General features: G+C 32.0%; 1 protein-coding gene across 1 annotated transcript in view; it reads right to left on the reverse strand.

Moving 5' to 3' along the window:
• LOC147067082 (uncharacterized) overlaps window positions 1-19,967 on the reverse strand; it is a 38,978-nt gene extending 19,011 nt beyond the window's left edge. The window contains 6 exon segments of the mRNA XM_085954822.1: window positions 8,922-9,153; window positions 10,971-11,213; window positions 11,751-12,024; window positions 18,171-18,268; window positions 18,641-18,781; window positions 19,904-19,967. Of these exon segments, the coding sequence (XP_085810948.1) occupies window positions 8,922-9,153; window positions 10,971-11,213; window positions 11,751-12,024; window positions 18,171-18,268; window positions 18,641-18,770 (977 nt within the window). The 5' untranslated portion in view covers window positions 18,771-18,781; window positions 19,904-19,967.
• Window positions 19,968-22,390: the final 2,423 nt, after the last annotated feature.

Here is a 22,390-nt window from a genome sequence, read left to right on the forward strand (position 1 = left end):
TTTTATGTAATACTGTTATATTTTTATATCTTTGTTTCTAAATGTCATGTTGTCAACGTCTTAAACTTATAATTTGTAATGTCCACAATATGTAAAAAAAAAAAAAAAATTGAAAAATTGAAATTGAAGTTGAGGCGGCCCTTACGGCTTCCAACTTAATACGGCAGAAAAATAGGACACCTCTAATCCAAATATTTAATGGAAAATGAAGAAAACCGCTTTGACCTTAGACCATTTGCAGGCTATATGAGCATAGTACTGTCAGCCACCCAACATGTCTTTGTGACGGGAAATAGAGGATGCAAATCAATTCCTCCGGGAATGCCATAAAATGTGTATGGATAAAGAACAACTGTTCATGCCGGATTAACCAGCTGTTCGGCCACAAAGGTCAATTTTGCTTGAATTATTCGGCTTTTGTTTTATATTTTGTTATTTAATTTTTGTCTGTTCACGCCACACTTCATTCAAATGTTTTTTTAAACTCAATAAGAGCACGCTTGAGCGATTAATGATCTGAGTTGCTCCTAAGAGATTCCTCATTCCATACATCCGATTAGAATCTCCAAATGGTTAATAAAAGTTCAATTATTGGAGATTATAATTGCATGCATTTGGAATCAAGTACGACGTGTTAACTATGCGGTGCTAACAATTATTGTAGATAACAGCTTTGTTTATGGAATTGTTCCGAGTGATATCCGTGTTATTTTGTGGCAATAAAAATAATGGAAACATTATATCGTGATAACTATTCAGTATAGCCCTGCTGATCACCTTTGTTTTATTCTAAATAATATCAATCTTCAGAAAAGTTTTCAAATAATTTTAGAATGTTTTTTTTTTAAATACATCTACACACTAGGACGACTTTTTAATATACCTATCTAGTTTTAAATAATATACATACGCCACTAGATATCATGAAATTGTTTTTAATGTAAGGCAAATTTATTTTTATTAATATTTTCACGATAAAATTTACCAGTTTTTTCTACTGAACGACACGCTTGTTCAAATCCAATGACTAAATAAATGTATTCAAGCGCTGACGCTATAAAATCTTGTGCCTATTTATTCAGTTGCTATCGAAATCCACCAAGCCTTTATATAAAAATATATACAATATAAATACATATACGACTACTCGCTATATATTTATATATTTTTACCCCAAAATCTGTTCATGCCTTCATTGATCATTCTGCCTTTTCATATACCTAGCCTATAGTGATAGCAATTTCTGAAAATCCTAAGCCTACTCATGTTCCACATTCAGCGCATTGTGGAAGGTTCTTCGGCACAACCTGAACTTTTTATTACAGATGGCAGATGCGGACATTCGAGACCTTCCGGGGACCATGGCAAACGAGGCCGGAAGAGATGCCCTTTTTAATTTCTGTATTGATGTAATAAAAAGAATAAAAATAATAAATGGTGACATGTAAAGATGATTCATGCCTTTCAGATCCAGTGACTGCAATCATATAAGATAGGATAATTATATACTTAGAACATTAGTCCAATGCGACATTTCTTTTACCACGGGAAAAAACTCGACTACAAATCGCAGTCCTCAGTTCCCAATGAATACGACAAAATATTCATCAGAATCACCTCCGCCTTGCGCTACTAAGAATTTTCTAGGGTTTTTGTAAGGCGGTATCATAGGCCCTGGCCGAATTCAAATCAGCAATACCCGATGCGGGTAGAAGAACAGTTTTCAATAAGGCATATTCTCTCAGCCGGCACAATTTTCATTTGACTAGCATCAAGTAGAGTAGTTTGCGTGCCAAAGTCCTTAAGAAACCTCGATAGTAAATGCGAGGTATCCATAAAGGCATCTAGAAAAAAAAAAAAAAAAAAAAAGGTTCTTGAGAAAGGTAAAAGAATCAATTTCAGAAACACCTGTTTTCATTTCCCAACAAACTATAAAGGCATAAGAGTGGTTAAGTATACTTCCATTGGTTATCGTTAGCATAATATTCTTAGGCTCCAAAGGTCAAGATTTATCCTCCTCGAACAATAAGATCCAAGTTCGACAACATAAACAAACCCACCAAACTAACCCACCACGCACTGCACTCGATCTTCTTCGAATGTATCACTAGAGTCACTAGATCCTACGTTTGATGTGAAGCATGAGCAGTTAATCATGCCTGGAAATATATCAGGAGCAGTTACCCAAGGCCAAGGTTGCCACGCACTCTAGTGTGCTTTGACTGAGTTTAAATTGACTTTTTTAATAAAAAGTGCCCATTGTAGAGAAGAGCAGGGAGAACTAACAACAAAAAATTAAAAATATAAATAATAATATAAAAAATTAATACAAAACAAAACTAATTCACAATTGACTAGCATTATAAATACTATTCTACGCAGTAAGACGTCGCAATTTAAACGCCGCGTTAAAGAAATCAAATTGGCCTTTGTGGCGAACAGGTCGGACGACGGTGGGCCTAACAGCTAGTTATACCGCGTTGACCGTGGCCTCCACAAGAGGAGGGCTGACGGGGCTTTAGCCCAGGGGTCAGGCTTAGAGGGGGCCCGGCGTGGCAGGTCGACTAGTTAAGTGAGAAAAAACATAAAAAATTTGATCTGATAGTAAAAAAAAAGTTTTAGCAGTTTTTTTTTACAAACTATAATTGAAGAAGGGAGCAAAATGATGTTAACGCGCGTGTTTGAACATGTACCTAACTATTTTTTTTAACGGTACATGTTCAAACACGTGCGTTAACATCATTTTACTCCCTACTTCAATTAAAGTTTATCAATTTATGACTACGGCCGTATGTTGTAGCTTAACCACTGGGGAATGCCAAAAGAAATGGCGTATTTCAAAAAAACACTACCTTATTCTTTGGTCAATAATTATTATATAGCAATCATTATTCGTAGGATGTTTATCACACTTGATATGTCAATATAAATTATACTAATGGTTTTATAACTGCGTTTAAAAATTAATAAATGTAAAAAATCTTAACACCACTGCACATTTATGTACTGAAATATGACTATATTCTAAAACATTAGAGCGAGAGGTTTAAAAGAATACTATTTTATGTAATAAAAATACTTTATGCAGTCATAAAATGTTTAAAATAAATATAAAGGATAATAAGGCTTCAAAATTATATAAATAGATTATCTACAACGTTTAAGGTATGTTCAGGATCATACTTTGAAAATAGAAAAAAGCTCCATTTTGACCCACGCTGAGCACGTCCCCCCTTAAGGGGGGACATGCTCGTCGAAGGTCAAAATTGAGTTTTTATTGTATTTTCAAACCATGATCCTGGACACTCCTTAAACGTTGTAGATAATCTATTTATATAATTTTGAAGCCTTATTATCCTTTATAGCTATTTTAAATATTTGATGACTGCATAAAGTATTTTTGTTACATAAAATAGTATTCTTTTAAACCTCTCGCTCTAATGTTTTAAAATATAGTCATATTTCGGTACATAACTGTGCAGTGGTGTTAAGATTTTTTACGTTTATTAATTTTTAAACGCATTTATGAAACCATAAGTATAATTTATTATGAGATAATTTTTGTAAAATATTCACGATAAAAAATTGTATTGATAATCTCTGTGATCCCAAATTTGACAAGAATTAGGCATTTTATTATTCAAAAAATCGGCAAGATTAACACATTTGAAGATGATTCTAAAGATATTTATTATAAGCTATGTTTTTGACCATTCAAGTGTGATAAACATCTTATGAATAATGATTGCTTTATAATAATTATTGACCTAAGAATAAGGTAGTGTTTTTTTGAAATACGCCATTTCTTTTGTCAGTCCCTAGTGGTTAAGCTACAACATACGGCCGTAGCCATAAATTGACAAACTTTAATTAAAGTAAGGAGTAAAATTATGTTAACGCGCGTGTTTGAACATGTACCTAACCGAATTTTTTTTTATTTTTTTTTAAACGGTACATGTTCAAACACGCGCGTCAATATTATTTTATTCCCTACTTCAATTATAGTTTGTCAATTTATGGCTACGGCCGTATGTTGTAGCTTAACTACTGGGGAATAACAAAAAAAATGGCGTATTTCAAAAAAACACTACCTTATTCTTAGGTCAATAATTATTATAAAGCAATCATTATTCATAAGATGTTTATCACACTTGAATGGTCAAAAACATAGCTTATAATAAATATCTTTAGAATCATCTTCAAATGTGTTTATCTTGCCGATTTTTTGAATAATAAAATGCCTAATTCTTGTCAAATTTGGGATCACAGAGATTATCAATACAATTTTTTATCGTGAATATTTTACAAAAATTATCTCATAATAAATTATACTAATGGTTTCATAAATGCGTTTAAAAATTAATAAACGTAAAAAATCTTAGCACCACTGCACAGTTATGTACCGAAATATGACTATATTTTAAAACATTAGAGCGAGAGGTTTAAAAGAATACTATTTTATGTAACAAAAATACTTTATGCAGTCATCAAATATTTAAAATAACTATAAAGGATAATAAGGCTTCAAAATTATATAAATAGATTATCTACAACGTTTAAGGAGTGTCCAGGATCATCGTTTGAAAATACAATAAAAACTCAATTTTGACCTTCGACGAGCATGTCCCCCCTTAAGTCAGAGATAAACTTACAATTATTGTAAAAAAAATGTGAATTTGTCACATATTTGGTACATAGGTTACGTTATTATTACATTATTTTTATGGTCATATTTATTTTTTAAATTTAGTTTATTAAGTTTTCAAATTTTCAGCGTTTAGATTTTTGACTAATTCATAGTTTTAATATTTTTATATATAAGTATTTCAAAAAACATCGATTTTTATAAAAAATATAAATGTGTATAACTTGAAATCTTTTTTATTTATATCAAATCGAGCTTAAATATTGGGACCATACCTAAATTAGATCAAAAAATGTCAAATATTGTGCTCCATGCAGTAATTAAATTCCTCACAAAATCGGGAAAAGTGTGGAAACTATCATGTATAACAATCGTGAGAGATTATTATTCAATGTCTTATTATGTATTATTCGCCTATATAAACCAAACTCAGTAGACAAATAATTCATACTGCCAACAAGACGTGTTGCTTTAGAAAACGTATAGGTACATCTTCAATCCTGATTCATGATTCAAAGTGCTATTTTGGAATACGAAAATCCTTATATAAAAAGGCGATTGATTATCTAGCGACTAAATAAATACTTTTATAAAAATATTATTTTTATTACAATATCATCATGCCTTCAAATGTAAATTTAACGTGTTTATTAACATAATTCGGCATCTACCGGCAAATTATTGAAGCAAATCGGCAAATTATACTAAGGTTGAAGGCTTTTTATTGTCAGCATATGGGAATTTTTTACTTAACTGTACAAATATTACTTTTATGAAAGAGGTTGGCAAATATTGCAAATAAAATTGTGCGTATTTTATGTTGTAACGGATGATTGGACGGGTATTTATATGATGGTTGATCGATATATACTATAGGGACTAGTGTCAAATATGTACAGCAGAATCTTGATCTTCTTATTCATACTCCGTTTATCTAGTTTCCATCATGCTCATCAGGAAGGGTGGTGAGCGCGAGAGTGTGGGTGCGCTCGCTCCCCCCCTCCATGCCTTGTATAGCAATTAGTATCAGGAAAAGTCTCGTCTGGCAGCTGGGCATAACGTCTCGGTAAGAGTATGGTGCCTGCATGAGATAACAACGGTATGAAACAGTGTTTTCCACATGTGAACGTTTTTTTTTGTTCTTATTGTTTATCCACAGGAAAGAACACCTTCTAAATTATATAAACGGAGCCTAAATATGACATTGAAATTCAAACTGATTTTTTAAAACTTGAACCTAATGATTCAATTAGCTGCAAGTTATTTCATTTGTAGCAAATTACCCATACCATTATCGCCCGCATTATTTCTCAAAACCTAACCAATTTAGTTTATTTCTTACATGAAAAATGCCATTTTTGTGAAGCACATTCATTACAAAAATTGAAAGCAAACAGAGTGCCATATACCTACATATTACATACATTGGTACATATGCCTTATTTTACTTTTAAAGTATGTGCATGAGAGTGCAGTGTATCATTCCATTAGTCCATTAGTGTTTTACACAAACCACAGGTTGATACTTACCTACATAATATATTGACTGGTCGCATCGAGGGTAAATAGATTTAGACCCAAAATCTTTCTTGACTTAAATACTCGTACAACAAAAGTAAGTGTACATAACCAGTGACACCCCGTGGCGTAAGCAGGTCATGCATTGCATAAAGGGGGCACAATATAAAGGGCGGCGAATGGAAGAACGAATGCAAAATGTTGCGACTTTTGAAAGCAGTGGCGGTTTTACATGAAGCAGACGATGCTGTCACATTAATAGAAAATATCGACATCCCAGTTTGAAAAATAATCGAAACATAAAAAATCCTAGCTGATATTGCAATATTATACTCACTGTAATACATATTTTCATGTCGGTTTATCATATTATTATAGGCTATTTTTATAAGATTGCCTTGAATCACGTCAGAGCCACAAATTGTTTCATATTAGGTTTCATGGAAAAGCGAAAGGGTCAACTTTTCAGTAGATTGAGTGTATGTAAATTTAAAGATTTTTTATTGTACATTTTTCTGTTTAAAATAGCCGAAGATAAATAATAAATAGGTAATTAGGTAGGTACCTAACAAATTTGCAGATAATTTCAGACTAAAAATGAAGGGGGCGGTATTCTAAGTCTGCTTAAGTGCAGGACCTTGCCTAGGGACATCATTGTACATAATATTTCTACGCAATTATCATCTATTACTGGGAGCAGTAGGGTCTGTAGGTACTTCCGAGAGCCAATTCATTGCTTACTTTTTTGTTTGTTATTTCAATTTTTGTTGAAGTGTATTTTATCTTTTGGAATCAGTCATGTATCGGTGTGCCACCAAGTTAGGAATCTTCCAAATTCTACAATGCTTGCCATCTAACCATTCCTGAGACACGGTAGAAGAGAAAACAGCTGTTTCTCATGGGCTTGCCCGGAGCATGGTCACATATTGTACTGGTGGTGTAAATAATAACTCTGCCATTATTATTTAATATTGATCAGTGTGTGGTTGATAATTATTTAAGAAATTTGGAGCATCGACTATTCATCAATGGTCTTCTAAAATCAGTGGCGAAGGGTGACTTTTGGAAAGAGATAGGCTGTGGAGATATGAGAAAAAAAATATACTTGTCAGATATACTTACGGGTAATAAGGAGAGAATCCGATATTACTACTGATGAATATGTACACAACACAATGACACACATCACAAGATACAATTATTTTTTATTTTTAAAATCAATTTTTAATTATATCTCATTGAATCCTGAAATTATTTTTTCAAATCATTTTATGTAGTTATTATATGCTTAAAGCGACAGACATCGACAATAAGCATATTCCTAAATAGTGTAGGGCCTACAGTAAGCGTATTCTGTGGCGCTTATAGATTCGGTTAAAATTTACAGACATGCTTGATGTTCATAGTGATGATAGCGATACAAAATGTAGTTTGGATTCTGTGGATCGGAATCCGAAGCTAATTCAGTTGAAAATAGATGGCGCTTGTGGCCACTTATTTTTTATTCGAAACTCAACTAAATTAAACGGTATTCTAAATTCTACCGATAGATGACTCAATTTTTTTTTATATTTTGCATACATATTTTTTATTGACCTATTTTAATATAAATCAAATACTTGAAGATATATTTTTCTTAGAAGGTAGGCTTTGAATAATCGCCTAGTATGGAGCCTTCGCCACTGTCTAAAATATATAAGTAATGTAAAACTGCTGTACCGCGCGATGTCGATTACGAATACGATTGATGTATTCGAACAAAATATTTAGAACATCAATATATTCCACTTCCACGAGTGTTACTTGAGGTGGAGATTATTTTATAGAGTCATTAAGGTATTTATAGTTTAATCTACTTGATTAAAGCATACTTATTAAGTTGGTATTCGAATTTAAAATTTATTAAGTAGTAGGTACTGCCTATAAATAATCCAGGATGCCAAGGTTACTGTTATAATAAACTGTTTTTACAGTAAAAAGTAAACTACCATTTTCACCCATAATGAGTGCAATGAGTTTTTTCATATAAATTTTAAGAACAATATTTTTTAAAAGTGAAAATTACCATCCTCGTGCATGTGTAAAGCTTATACACCTCCACAAAAAGAGGATATAACAACTTACCTTTTTATGAGGAACGGGTGCCAGTCATCCGTCCAATCCAGATGATCCTTTTTCTGAATCCCAAATATTGAAAAACAACATTTGCATTTAGCCAGACGCAGGATTCCAACACACACCGAACTCACAATTTAAGAAGCGAATTCTTTTACACTCGGTATGCCAGTATGTGTAGGCCTCATAACTATGAGTAGGTTACCATTATTGCATAGAAAGTTTAGGTTAGGGTAGAGTTTATTAATTATCTTCAATATATTTTGGTATTTTTATAATAAAATGAAAATACACAATAATTGATGGAGATTATAAAAAATATTGATGCTTTCCTATCAGTAACATTATCTATAATCTATATTATTATGTATGTGATGCCATTTAGGTACCATGAGTCATAATCATATAAGACATAATATTTTTTGTAGGTATCATTAATCCAGTTTGATTGCAATTTGAAATCGGTGACGTCCGAGGGGATAGGTAGGATATTCTATTGGGCAGCAATTAAAGATTGAAGATAATAAAACAAATCATTTGGTACAATGAACTTAGGTTCATGATCTTTGAGTAATTTGGGAACGTAACTATATCGAGTACCTATCTTCCTCGCCAGCACTGTAAGGTGAAAGAGCTCCTTTACGTCTTCAAATAATACGATCCAAGCGCCGTTTTCTCGACCCAGTAGCCCATATGAGCTTTAAGATTCATCGAGCAATTATTACTCGTAATGTATTCTTTCCAACTTCCACATTTTTCAGCCAAAAAAATACTTCGATCTTTAACTGATTGTGCATAGAACTTGTACGCTTCTAAGTGACTGATCCACGCATCGGGCTGAGCATATCCACCGTTCGGCCAAAAGTCAACATGTCCTGTAAGTAATACATTAAGTTGGTGAGGAATTATTAATTATTAGAGACTTGATTATTAGGAATTACGTTATCACTAGCCCTAGACAAATTTTGACTGGACACAATAGATTCGCTGCCAAGCTCTACTAGTCACCCGACAACTATGTCTATGTGGCGGAGAAATACAGGATACAAATCACACCCTCTGGGAATATCCTGAAATGTATATGGAAAATAGAAAAGCTACGCAAGTCAGTACACAACCAGCAGCTATTGAACTAATTGTGCCGTCCAATCAGGTTGCCACAAAGGCCAATTTTATTGCATTTAAAAAAATGCAGCGTGTTATTGTGGACGTGAAGGTTCCTTCACATATAATAATGTTCGTCAATTTTAAGTTTTCTTTATTTTTATACAATAAATTATTATATTTTTATATATATATATATAATAATTTTCTTGTTGGTTCACCGTGGTCCTCTCTGTCATGGGCACTTTTTATCAAAAGTCAATGTGAACTCAGTCAAAGCACGCTTGAGTACCGGTATTCAACAGGAAATACCGAAATACCGGCATTGGTATTTTCAGTTGGTATAGTAATCCCTACATATACCCCGCCTCCTAGGTACTTATTTATTAATTATTAATAATTATAACTTCTCGTCACTCTAAGCGCGGACCCCCAAACTTTTACGGGTGCATTCACCATACCCAGTCCGGAGTGCCTTTGAGTATAGCGTCGTAAATTTGGCCTGCAGCTATAACTAAGGGTGGTCTACTGATACAGGCCTTGCTTGACGTAAAATATCGATCTGAGTGGGCCAACTCGTTAAGAAAGCTATTTGATAACCAAATTATCTGCGTCACAATCCTCATGCATGAGATCCTGACGAAGAAGAAGTAATATTTCTTTCGCCTAAATTATTTGTATTCTTTTCATTCCTGATGGAACGCCCCCCCCCCACTTGTACGCCTCATCGTAATTTATACGTAAATAATGGCAACAAATTATTTGTCCAATAAAAAAAAAATACTTTAAATAAAACACTCATAAAAATGTCTTTTTTAAATTCAAAATCACTGATTTTTAATTAAAAATCTTTTATAATAATAATCTTTTATAAAAAGTTCCTTTAATAAACAGTCAATAAAATTATTATTGATGTTATATTATATATACCTACGTATTTTTGAATTCTACGCATTTCACACCTATGTGATATTTGAAAATTTATTTTTAATAACATCATTGTTAACAACAAAATATTATGCGCGTTCAATGTTTTACTGAAAATGCAATATGACAGAGGGAGACAATAAAAACTTGTCTATGACAATTAGGTAGGTATAAGCGATATATAAATAACATTGTTTTCATTTTAAAATGCAGCTCAATACTAATAATTGCCGTAGTTGCTACTTTGCTAATACTTTCCCAGCCGAGGAATCAAGACGCTATTCTGATCATACTCCTTTCATGTATACGGATTGTACAAGGAGATATATACCTACTATTTAGACGCGTTTTGAATACTCCAAAACTCCTTCGCCGCATAGGTACACGTTATGTCTTACTTACACAATATTTTATACAATGTAACTTGTAATGTAACTTTCACTGCGTTAACAAATTAGTTTTACCAAAACTGATTCATCCTGAAGCAACCCTCTTCGCCAAAACATTCCGAACCCTCTTTCCCGCAATTCCCTATTCTATTCATTCGAACCCACGAGGGCGGTTTGTTAGTCCTACCTGTACATACCTATGGGAAAATTATTTGTCATTAACGGCATTCAAATTAAAATAGTAAAATATAATATATGTTAAAATGGCTTACCAATTGATTTATTTATTCCAAACACTCCTGCATCAGTATGAATTATATCAACAAATGTCGCATCATTCATGTTAAGTCTGTACTTGCCATCATCTAGGGGAATGCATGGCCCTGCTGGATCCAATCCTGTGATTTGGTTTACCATATTCCCGTTTAATTGAACGATTTTTCCAGCAAATCCTGCGATGTGCGCGCCGAGACTGAATCCAACTAAGTGGACATTTTCTGTACTCTTTATGTTAGCTTAAAAAGACCAATTTGAAGACTTATTAAAATATGTAGCTGCAAATCACTATCATTACCAGAGCAATGCAATTAACCGTATGTTTATATATTTTAACATATGACTAATAAATATAAAAAATACTAATACGAAGCCAGGTAGGTAAGTAGGCACAATTGATATATCAATGCTAGACACCTATTAACATAATTACCTATCTATTATTAAAGGCAAAATACGACATCGGTAGGCAGTTAGGTACCTGCTTACTAAAACCGAATACCGTAGTAAACTTATTAGTAACCGATAATTTAAAAAAATATATTTATTTTCGATAAGTTAGTTATAAGAAATTTCGAAAGGTGTGCAATTAAGTTAATAAAAAGTTGCAGTTGTAATAAAAAAAAATGTGATGTTGAGGAAAGAAAACTAAACTCAAATCACGCACCAAAAAACCTCATAAAATCCGTTAAAAAAAACAATATATTTTGCCTTCGGTGCTATCTTAATAGATAGCTTATCACTATTTATATATTAATTAGAGTGTTCATTCTCACCAGCATAAAATGTATTTAAAACTTTTCCAAGAGCGGATCCCACGAACTCCACTGCTTTAGCCGCTAGCGCATAAATCATACCAATCACAGACTGAGCGTTCACAGCCAAGACATTAAGCCCGCCTATATCGAGGAACGCTTTTATATTGCTTGCTGTGCCTAGAAAGTCCGCGCTTTCGAGGAATCCGTGGCAATATATGATTATTGGAAGGTTTTTTTTGAATTTTGGTGAATTTAATATGTCAATTCCGGCAGTGGCTATGGCGTAGGAATCCTAAAGAAAGAGAAGAGTATTAGGTAAAATATGTTAATTACTTATTACCTACTTATATTTTCGGTTAAAAAGAACTATACATATAATTATATGATAATATTGTGTATCAACCAAAATTTAGGTAGGTACTTCGCAAATAAGTAAATAATAAATTGCATACGTTTTTTTTTACATAATGATCATATAACAAGTCTTATCATTCACGATAACAGAAAAATAGATTAAGTACACCTGCATCTATTATTTATTAAATTTTAATAGCGGGACATTTCTTATAAGCTTTAGTAATACCCTCAGGACTATTACTAAATGAATATTACGCTCTGATATAATTAAATTAAATTATGTACTTACAAAAAATTACATGTAGGTACACGTTAGATAAAAAAATATCAACATTTGGAGGTAGATGAAGGTGGATGTTTAGATATCTTGGTGCAGTACAACAGTACAGAGAGTTTTTACAATGGTCGGAGTAATATAGCAGTGGTTATCACGTGAAATTTAGCTGTGGCCTCACAATAATTGACATTGACAGTTCTATGGAAATGTCTGGTGGCCGCACCAAATTTCACTTTTGTTGTGGTTGTGAAAAATTAACGCTAAATTGTATTTACTAAAAAAATGGATCAATTTATTTATAGACAAAACTCTTTCTCTAAGCACTAAAGTGCACGGTTGCTACAAGGAAGTGTGGCACTAAAATCTTTTCATTCTAACACATTTATAGCGCCATGGAAGGCGGCCGTGCACAAACCGCGGCTGCATATACATGTCGGATGTAGTAGGTACTGTAGTAGGAAAAATCGACAATATTAATAAAGCAATTGTTGCCAATAATTCTTTGAATTGACTTTATTCTCAGAAACGGACTATTTCACACATAATCTCATCGAAAGAAATCTAAGACAAGTCATGTGTATTCAACCAATTTCATAATTTTATAAATATTTTTTTAAAATATTTTTCTGTAAAGCGCTGGTGGCCGCAGAAAAATCGTTTGGTCCTTAGGGCCGCACATGAGAACCACTGGTATAGAGTGATCAAAGGTTTGGTGATATAAATGAACTAAGAGACTTGATTCGAGTGGAATGAGTGAATGACTCGTGACAATAGTAGTGCGTGGGTACTGTTCGGTTAAAGCGGATACAGCGGAAAACGCATTTTGAAAATAGCCGATAAACTGGATTATTTGTTAGTTTGGGTTAGTTTAGGTTAGGTTAGGTTGGGTTAGGTTAGGTTAGGTTAGGTTAGGTTAGGTTTGGTTAGGTTAACCTAACAAATAATCCAGTTTATCGGCTATTTTCAAAATGCGTTTTCCGCTGTATCTGCTTTAACCAAACAGTACCAAATTATATTGTTGCAATTAACAGATCATAACACACTGACGCGAACATAATTCGCAGACCCTGAGTGGGTACCCCCCTGGTGGAGTAGTTGGAGACCTAACCATTTTGGTCTGACCTCCATAGCCAAATCTACCACTGGATATACGATAGACGCCCCTTGATAAAGCCAAACATGACCAAAACATGTAATGAGTCCCACGGTTTACTTTGATGATTCTTTTAATAATAAACTTGAAATGATTTACGCATGACCTTTTTTGATGTTATACACTTCTAAATTGACATAAAAAGCATTGTAACTCTACCTAAGAGCGCCATTTTACCCATTAATATCATAATTGTTTACAATAAATTAATATTATTAGTTATTGTTATTCTTATTAGTTTTAAATCATATCTAATAAACCACATTTTTCAAAATCTACTGATATTTTATGAAATCTACTGAATTTTTTGTCAAAATCTACTGAAATTTTAAATTTTGACTTGGCAACACTGGGTTGATCGCATAGTCAGTGTTGCCATGTCTACTGAAATTTCAGTAGATCTACTGAAATTTTTGTCAGGAAAAGAAGAAATTATGATATTTGTGATGAATAAAAGTCACTTTTTACATGATTTTTTAAAAGACACTTGTGAGATTATGTCAATATGCACGCTTTCACCAAACACAATCGTTGAATTTCATACATTTTTGTCAATCTATTGATGTATTCTGTTATAATAACTGAACACATTAAAATCGTTTATTCGTAATAACATTTATACAAATTTCCATTAAAACTGTTCATTTTATTATCCGGTTATCCGCGCGCATTTTCAGCATTTTTACCAGTGTTGCCAACTAAAATTTTCAAAGTTCAGTAGATTTTGTCATTTTTTCTTCAAAATTAAGTGACGAAAGTTAACAAAGTGTCAGTGGAATCGTGAGAAGTCAAGAATGATAAAAGTGTATATAGATTATTATTATTATGACATCAACCTATATCCTACCTAATAATATGAAATATCATTTCCTTTTGATTTAAAGAACAGTGTTAAAAATGACGATTGTTTGTCATACTCGTTTATAGAGACATTAAAAATATAATGATTATTGAGTAATTAATATAAATAATGATTACAATCACAATAATTGGTCGATACGGATATTTTTAGGTTATAGGGGTATAATTTTTGAGACGGCCTTATGAATAAATTTGCGAATGAAATCTCTCGGGAACATTAATAAATAAAATAAAATATGTGTATCTGTCGATTCGATTAAGAATAGTTTGTCAAAAAAAAATTATTTTTAATTTAAAATTGGGGATGATAATATTAAATCAGTGTTGCAAGTAAGTGATTTTTTTCCCAATCGAGTGCCCGGTCAATAAAGTCGCATGTGGCTCGAAAATGTATTGTATTGTATCGATGGGAATCGAATCGAATCGAATCGAATCGAATCTTTTGATACCAGATACTCTATCGTACGTGCGTTTTTTGCTTGGTTAACCCAGAAACGAGAGAACAATGCTTCGCGGCATAATCAGTCAATGTACTGACTAGTACAAATAATATACAATTAACGTAAATTTTGGCCCGACAGAATCGAGGCGCTGCTCAGTACCTACCGCAGTGTATAACCATTTTGTACGTAAGTTTTATATGAAATTAATCGCCGACCGATTTATCACCGATACCATAATGAAACCGTTATGAGATTTTTGCACCCTCTGAACGTTGGACGAAGAAATGAAATCACCCCAAATTGAATAAAAAGGTCAGTTTTTAAATTTCCATATCAGTCTTCTCGTGCATTCAGGGGTCGTCTCTGCGACACTTTGAATCACGAATTTCTTCAAAAAATTGAATTGTGAATTCTGCCGGGCAGGATCGCCACCCGTCGGGACTCAAATACCTCTTGGACGCGTCCATTGGAGGGGAGCGGTACCTAACGTCGAATACCTAACTGTCACTTTGACAGTTCGCGATCAAGTACAGTGTGACCAGCGACTTTGACGTTTCGAATTTTTTTTGGACACGGCTCCCCAACCTTTTGCTTCAGTGTCCCGGGACTCGCGCGATCTCGTCTACATAACTAATTAATAATAATTAAGTTAATCTTAAATAGTTAATTAATAATAATTTAGTTAATTTTAAAATATTAATTAATAACAAACGAATTAATTTCATTGATTAATTAAATAATAATTAAATTTCGTCTTTTTTGTGAACTTCGGATATGAACAATTTCGACCTTTTTCTTCCTTTTGATTAATTGTGACCTGTGAACTTTAAATAATTTTGACATTTCGGCTATTGTGAATCCAGTTATACATTTGTTCGTTTGACATTTAATTATAAACTTTTGAGTTAAAGGGTGCCATAAGTTAAATTGTATATAAACATCGATAATATACCAGTTCCGAAGTTTAACTAGTGTTTTATTTCTTTTATTATTGACTTTTTCTACCGTAACTTCTTGATTACTCTACGTCCATGAGGCCCCTGCCTGTTCCTCCACATTGATGAATCTCCACTTCCAGCATCAGAGCTAGCCAGGAATTCGGAGGCCTTCAATACCCCACTGATCTAGTTATGATTGAGGAAATACTGACAATTATTATCGCACCAATAAATATTAAAGTGTGATACTCATTTTATGCTGAGTTGTATGATTGCTACAAACATTTAGATTTTTTTTGAAAACTACAGTTAATGCACGCGATAAAAACAGAAACCTAAAGGCAATAAGAATTGGCTAAATTCAAATGAAAATGAAAGGGGCCAGGCGTGTACAATTTTTTTTTGTGTTTTCCTTCAAAGCAGCAATCACGAAAATTATTATTGAACTCCTTTTTAAACTGAAAACGACATTATTTTACATCGCGTTTATATGTAGGTACTTGCTAACATGATAATTTAAAAAAAAATTGTCTTCCTATCTCGTAATGCATTCATTGTTGAAAATAAATCAGCATTGAACGCGCTTATTTTTTTTTGTTGATAATTAAGTTATTAAAAATCGATTTTAAATATCAGATATACCTATTTGATAAAATGCACGAATTTTTAAAACATGTATAAAATATCAAAATTAATTTAATTGGCAGCTATTTATATTTTAATTCAATATAAATTACTAAATTAAAATTTGTAATTAATATACCATATTATTAACTTCATGGATACTATAGCATTATGCATTTATATGACCCAATCATTCAGAAAAAAATGGCGGACTAGTCACAACTCATCATGAACCGCCATAATAATAGAAACATATTTATATTATTTGATATATTGTGTAAAAAAATATTGTGCTGGAGCTGCATATTGAAACAGAAAATAAATCAAACCAGACGAACATTATTTGAAAGTTGTATTTCTTCCACCATCTTGTTTCATCGTTTACCGAATAATAATTCAAAAACTGTATCTGCGCAAAAATCCTTTACAAATTTCTTACTGTCAGTGTAATGTTAAATTATATACCTACTAATTAAATTTTTGACAGTATTATTGAATTAATTTAGTGCAACATTTAACGAATCGAACACTTCCTCGCGTATTATCCTCTCGGATACTTTTTGTTTTAGTGTAAGTGTATCCGGCGGACAGAAAATCAAATAGGTATTTGTACATATAATAATTAATATGAAAGAGATATTATCATTATTTGCAAATTCATGACACGTCACTCACTAATGTACTGTGTTCGGACACTTTTCAGTTACTAAAATCAGTAAGTAGTAACTAAATCACTCGCCACTCGACTAAATTACTCGACCAATCCGAACCGGCCTTTACTGCTAGTACTACAACATACAAACCCGATACAATATAGCACTAAAATTTTAATTTAGGGAATTCATATTTTTTTATTTTAAAATATTTTTTATACTTGAAAAATGAATTAACTATATTCTGTCAATAAACCTTACATTTATTCAAAATTTACCATTAAAATTATTTGAAATATGTAAACTATCTGAAATCATAGTAGGTACATATCTACGCAATTTTTGCTTAAACAGTGTGAGCTCTTTAAGATTAGCAGATATCTCAAAATTTTGAAATTATGTTCAAAGGCAAAGTGAAGAAATAAGTTTAATATAATTAGGAAAGTTTTAAAAATGAGTAAGTACATAAAAAATGGGAAAGAGGTCATCAGAGAATTAAACATCAAAAGGTACAGCAATATAAGAAAAAAAATAATAATCCCGTTTTATAGATAATATTATTATGAATGGGTTACTATGTAACTTCAAATTTATGTTGAAAAAGACAGGAAAACAAAAAGTTACACTTGATCACTATGATGATTCATAATTCTGTCTGATGAGTCGAGTCGTCGATGAAATTAATAGTACCCGAGATTGATTTTTGTTGATTATGTTGATTTTTGGAAATACCTGTCATATTAAAAAAAAAAATAATGTTGTAATATTTTCTATTATTTTTGATTCATTAATATTATGCATTTATAAATACTGTTTTGCCTTTTTTTATATAATTGTTGTAAAATTCCTATAAAATATTATGGTGTCCGTATGATCCAGTTGACAAGGATATATTGAAATAGTTACATCTAGCTATAAACTAAACACCAACTTTTTAAAATGAAAGTAAAAGAACCATAATATACATATAACTAGTAGATTGTTATAAGTAAGTAAAGTATTTTATACTTGATGTTACCAAAATTCGTTTATTTTTTTTCCACTGGAACTGAAACCGAAGCCAAACTATTAAAAATTGAGGGTCTCTAACAGCTCCACAATTAATATGTAAAATTATGAAAAATTACATTACCTTACTAATAATATTGGACGTATCCTTAGTATACAAGTTCAATGTAACCTCCGCCGTGTTAACTGTTCTACTCTTGAACAAATCCATCATCGTGGAACCTTTATAAACAATTAAAAATTAATATAAAATTAATAACAATAATAATAAATTGGCAGCAAACAGGCAATCACATAAAGATATTGTATTACAACATTAGATCCTACTGTTAACAATTGAATCATGTACAAAATTTGTTATAGAAAAAAATCATAATATAATTTTATTATCTATACCTACCTACATAAGATAATATTATATATAACGGGTGGATATGAAAGGAACCTACACGAAGATTGCTTTTCTTGATTGATAAATAAATACATACATAAATAAATATAATAAAAGTCTATAAAAAGAATATAGGTACTTAATATACTTATCTATAAGTAGGTAGGTACGTACTACGTATATATTCAAAATAGCCAACTTACAATAAATATTATTATGGAACATAATATTAGTAAAACCATTTTGAACGAGATGTGGAATATAAGTGGAACTAGTACTATCCGTCTTAGCTCCCAAGATGAAAGAGATGACTATGGCGAACACCAACTCCATGACAGCGTAATCTGAGAAAATAAAATATTAGTTTTTAAAAGCAAAACAAATGCCATTCGGATTATTATCAAACCAATATAATTATACAAAGTAAAGATAAAGAACATACGGATAAAAAAACCTTGTTTAAAATAAAAACAAAACTTGAACAAGAATAAAGAAATAAGTTAGAAGTAAGAAAAAACATAAATAAACCTGGGAAAAGTCTTGATAAGCAAATCCAAGAACAAAAAAGTGACAAATTTAAACACAAAAATGAAAATTTAGAATTTGAGATAGAGGACTCTGGATACAGCTTAAATTCAGTCTGAAGAAAATAAAGAAGATATCCCGAAGATAAAAGACTTATGAAAATACCTATGGTTGCTGTTTTGGTAAAATATTCTCCGAAAAGACTGAACGATATTTTGCTGGAAAAGTCTGAATGATAAACAACGAAAGCAAAAAATATAATATCGATTGTTTTAGCAAAAAGTGCAAGAAAAAAGAAGAAGACAGTTACATTTATTATACTTACCTATAAAGATTTAAGTAAAGTGGATCTGGTAGATATAAAAATAATTCTTTTTGACACTGTGGTTTCTAGGCGTGGACTTCCCTGAAGATCTCAGTGTTGCAGAATAAATAGTTAAAATTATTAACACCTATACCATATTTCTAAGTATGTAGGTATTGAAAAGTACACCTTCAATTTTTGTAATTATGATTCCTTCATAAAAAGCAATATTTACAGTTTTATGGTGTGGTAAATAAATGAGCAACTTAAATGTTTAATACAATTTCAAAAATTTCCTATTTGTATAAGAAAAATCATCTTCTATGCCATAAAATTAGTAATACCATACTTATAAACAATTTATTGTACCTACCTATTATTATACGCAACTAAAAACTAAATAATATGTAAGTATCATAAGCTTAGTTCATTTAATAGTTTATTTCTGTTAATTTTTTAGATATTAGTGTTCAATAATTATAGGGTTTTCCAGTTATTATTCATTTATATTATCTAATCATATACCATATACATTAATCATATACCTATATGCGTTTACTTAAACCAGTTCTTGTAATATTATATAAATACGTAGGTATATATGTCTAGATCAGGATTAAAATGAGAGCTTTCTTACCTTAACACTTATCAGCTATAAAACTACACTTTGAAGATTATTAATCGAATAAATAACTTTTTCTGCTGTCGATGTAGATTGTTACAATACTTATGTATGTGTACATCCAATAACATAAGTTGCAACATGTGCTCGTCATTGGCGTACCTATTAAAGTTGCCAATAAAATGAATCACTAATAATTAAATAATTATTAATAATTATAAAAATAGTTATGTATTAAAATGGAAATTTTTTTTTTCCCGGTTAAATATATAAGAAAGTAGAGTGGCCACTTCATAACTTTGCACTCCGGCTCTAGTATGAAAACGATGTATCTATTTATTTATTTATTACTAGGTACATAATATATTATTACAACTATCTAAATATTATTTGATCTAATTTTATGCGAATATCTAAATTTATCTCTTTACACATTTGTCGAATTCAAAAGCAAATTTTATATACGTGGTTGCAGCGTTGTTTCTGAGAGACGAAGCGCTGCATTAACATCCATTCGATTTCCCTTTTGGTTTTTATTACTGACATATTACATGAAAAAGTTTTTTCACAGAAATAGGTCGAAAAAACGACCAATAATCTGATAGCTTTAAATAACTCAGATGGATATTCTTTGTCGAGGGATATCCAAAATTGAGACAACGATTGCATTTTATGTCTGACATCAGAGGATAGCTCGATCAGCTTTTCTTTCTCACGATGATCAAGTGCGCATGATTTAATATCTTCCAAAAAGAGAATTTTAATTCAGGGGTTATTTTTACGTGGATTTTCATTGTCAAGGAAATGCTTATTAAACTTTTCAGTTAACGTTTTTAAATGCTGGCTTATGATGTTGAATATAACTCTCTGGTTGATATCAGCAGCCTTTAAAGATTCTCCCAAAACTGGAAACGTTTATAAATCTTCCTCTTATATTGGAAAAAATATCAGTAGACCTACTGAAATTTTAGTAGACATGGCAACCCTGATTTAGCGGCCAGCATTTCATCTAGTGGGAATTCCCCGAATCATATAGCGGTATAATCGGTTGAAAGCATGGTAAAAATTTTCGCGGACCACCGGTTGGAGAACACTGTCATAGAATACTCAACAAATAAAATGTTTCTGAAGACACATTGTATGACAAAGAGGCCAGAATATTAACTGATTTATTAGGCTTTATAATTCTAATAACATTTTGTAATGTAAAATAAAAAAGTTAATGTATAACAAGTCTAAAGTAGAAAAACTTGCCTGCGACGCAAATTTCTTATTATCGATGCGTAGGTATCGATACTTTCAAATTGATTTACGTTATAATACGCATTCAGCTTTGTAATTCAGACTAGGTGTAATATGAATGTAAAGAAATTATGAGATAATTTTTGTTACAAAACAAATATTTTATTCAACCTTCATTAACTTTTCAATTTCATTAAAAAATATTTTTATATGGGTGGCGGCAATTTTGGGTTGACACCCGGGCGGCAGCTATCCTTGGCGCACCCCTAAGAAATCGACACTTCTCTGCCTTTTTCTCTGTAGAAGTGATGTGAAAGAATATCTGTACCTCAGAGGGAGACGGATGCAACTCCATTTTTGGGGAAATTGATTTTTTTTAAGAATCGTCATGCTAAAGGCTTTATTTATTAGAGGAAGAGAGATGGAAGTCCTAGTCCAAGATATGCATAGAATAAAGATGCAAGTGCCATACCTACCTTAGAGGCAGAAGGATGCAAATCCAATAATCCACTAAGATAAAATTCTCTCAAACCGTCTGCAATATGTACTAGACGAGAACCAGCCAGGAGAACGAGCTTTAGAGGAGGATACAGCACTATGGACCATATCCAAGTCATCAGTGAAATTGGAGCGGTAACAGGAATACAAGCTGCCGCTATCCATGGGTTTTATAGACTATGAGAAAGGGTTCGATTCCATAAAGAAATTTTCAATACTCGATGCATTCAGAAATCAAGGAATCCCCGGGCGCTATATAAATATTTTCAATAATATATACAGTAGCGCAACAACATCTTCATAAACCATCGCGCATTTCCTATCAGTAAAGGAGTCCGACAAGGTGATACAATCTCACCTAAACTATTTACAGCTACACTTGAAGATTTATTTAGAGAACTTGACTGGAATGACGCGAGCCCCCATAAATGGAGAATATGTGAGTCATCACAATAAATAGTAGTTTGCAAGACTCAGAAGACCTCCAAAGCAGGAACTCGCTGTAGTAAGCAACAAAGTAGGCTTGAAAATAAATGTATCAAAGAAGAAAGTCATGTTCAACTGCTTTGCGGACCAAAAAGAGATCCTTATCAATGGCATTCAGCTCGAACAGGTGAAAAACTACATCTATCTGGCACAACAAGTGTCAATAGATGGATGTATATTTGATGAAATTGTTCGCAGAGTAAAGCTAGGCTGGCGTGCTTTTGGCCGCCTGAATAATTTCTTCAAAAATGACCTCCCACTGTGCCTAAAGCGCAA

This window comes from Rhyacophila brunnea, unplaced genomic scaffold (genome assembly GCF_057557595.1).
Source record: "Rhyacophila brunnea isolate RB1 unplaced genomic scaffold, BYU_Rbru_1.0 scaffold_4, whole genome shotgun sequence".
NCBI classification, from domain to species: Eukaryota; Metazoa; Arthropoda; class Insecta; order Trichoptera; family Rhyacophilidae; genus Rhyacophila; species Rhyacophila brunnea.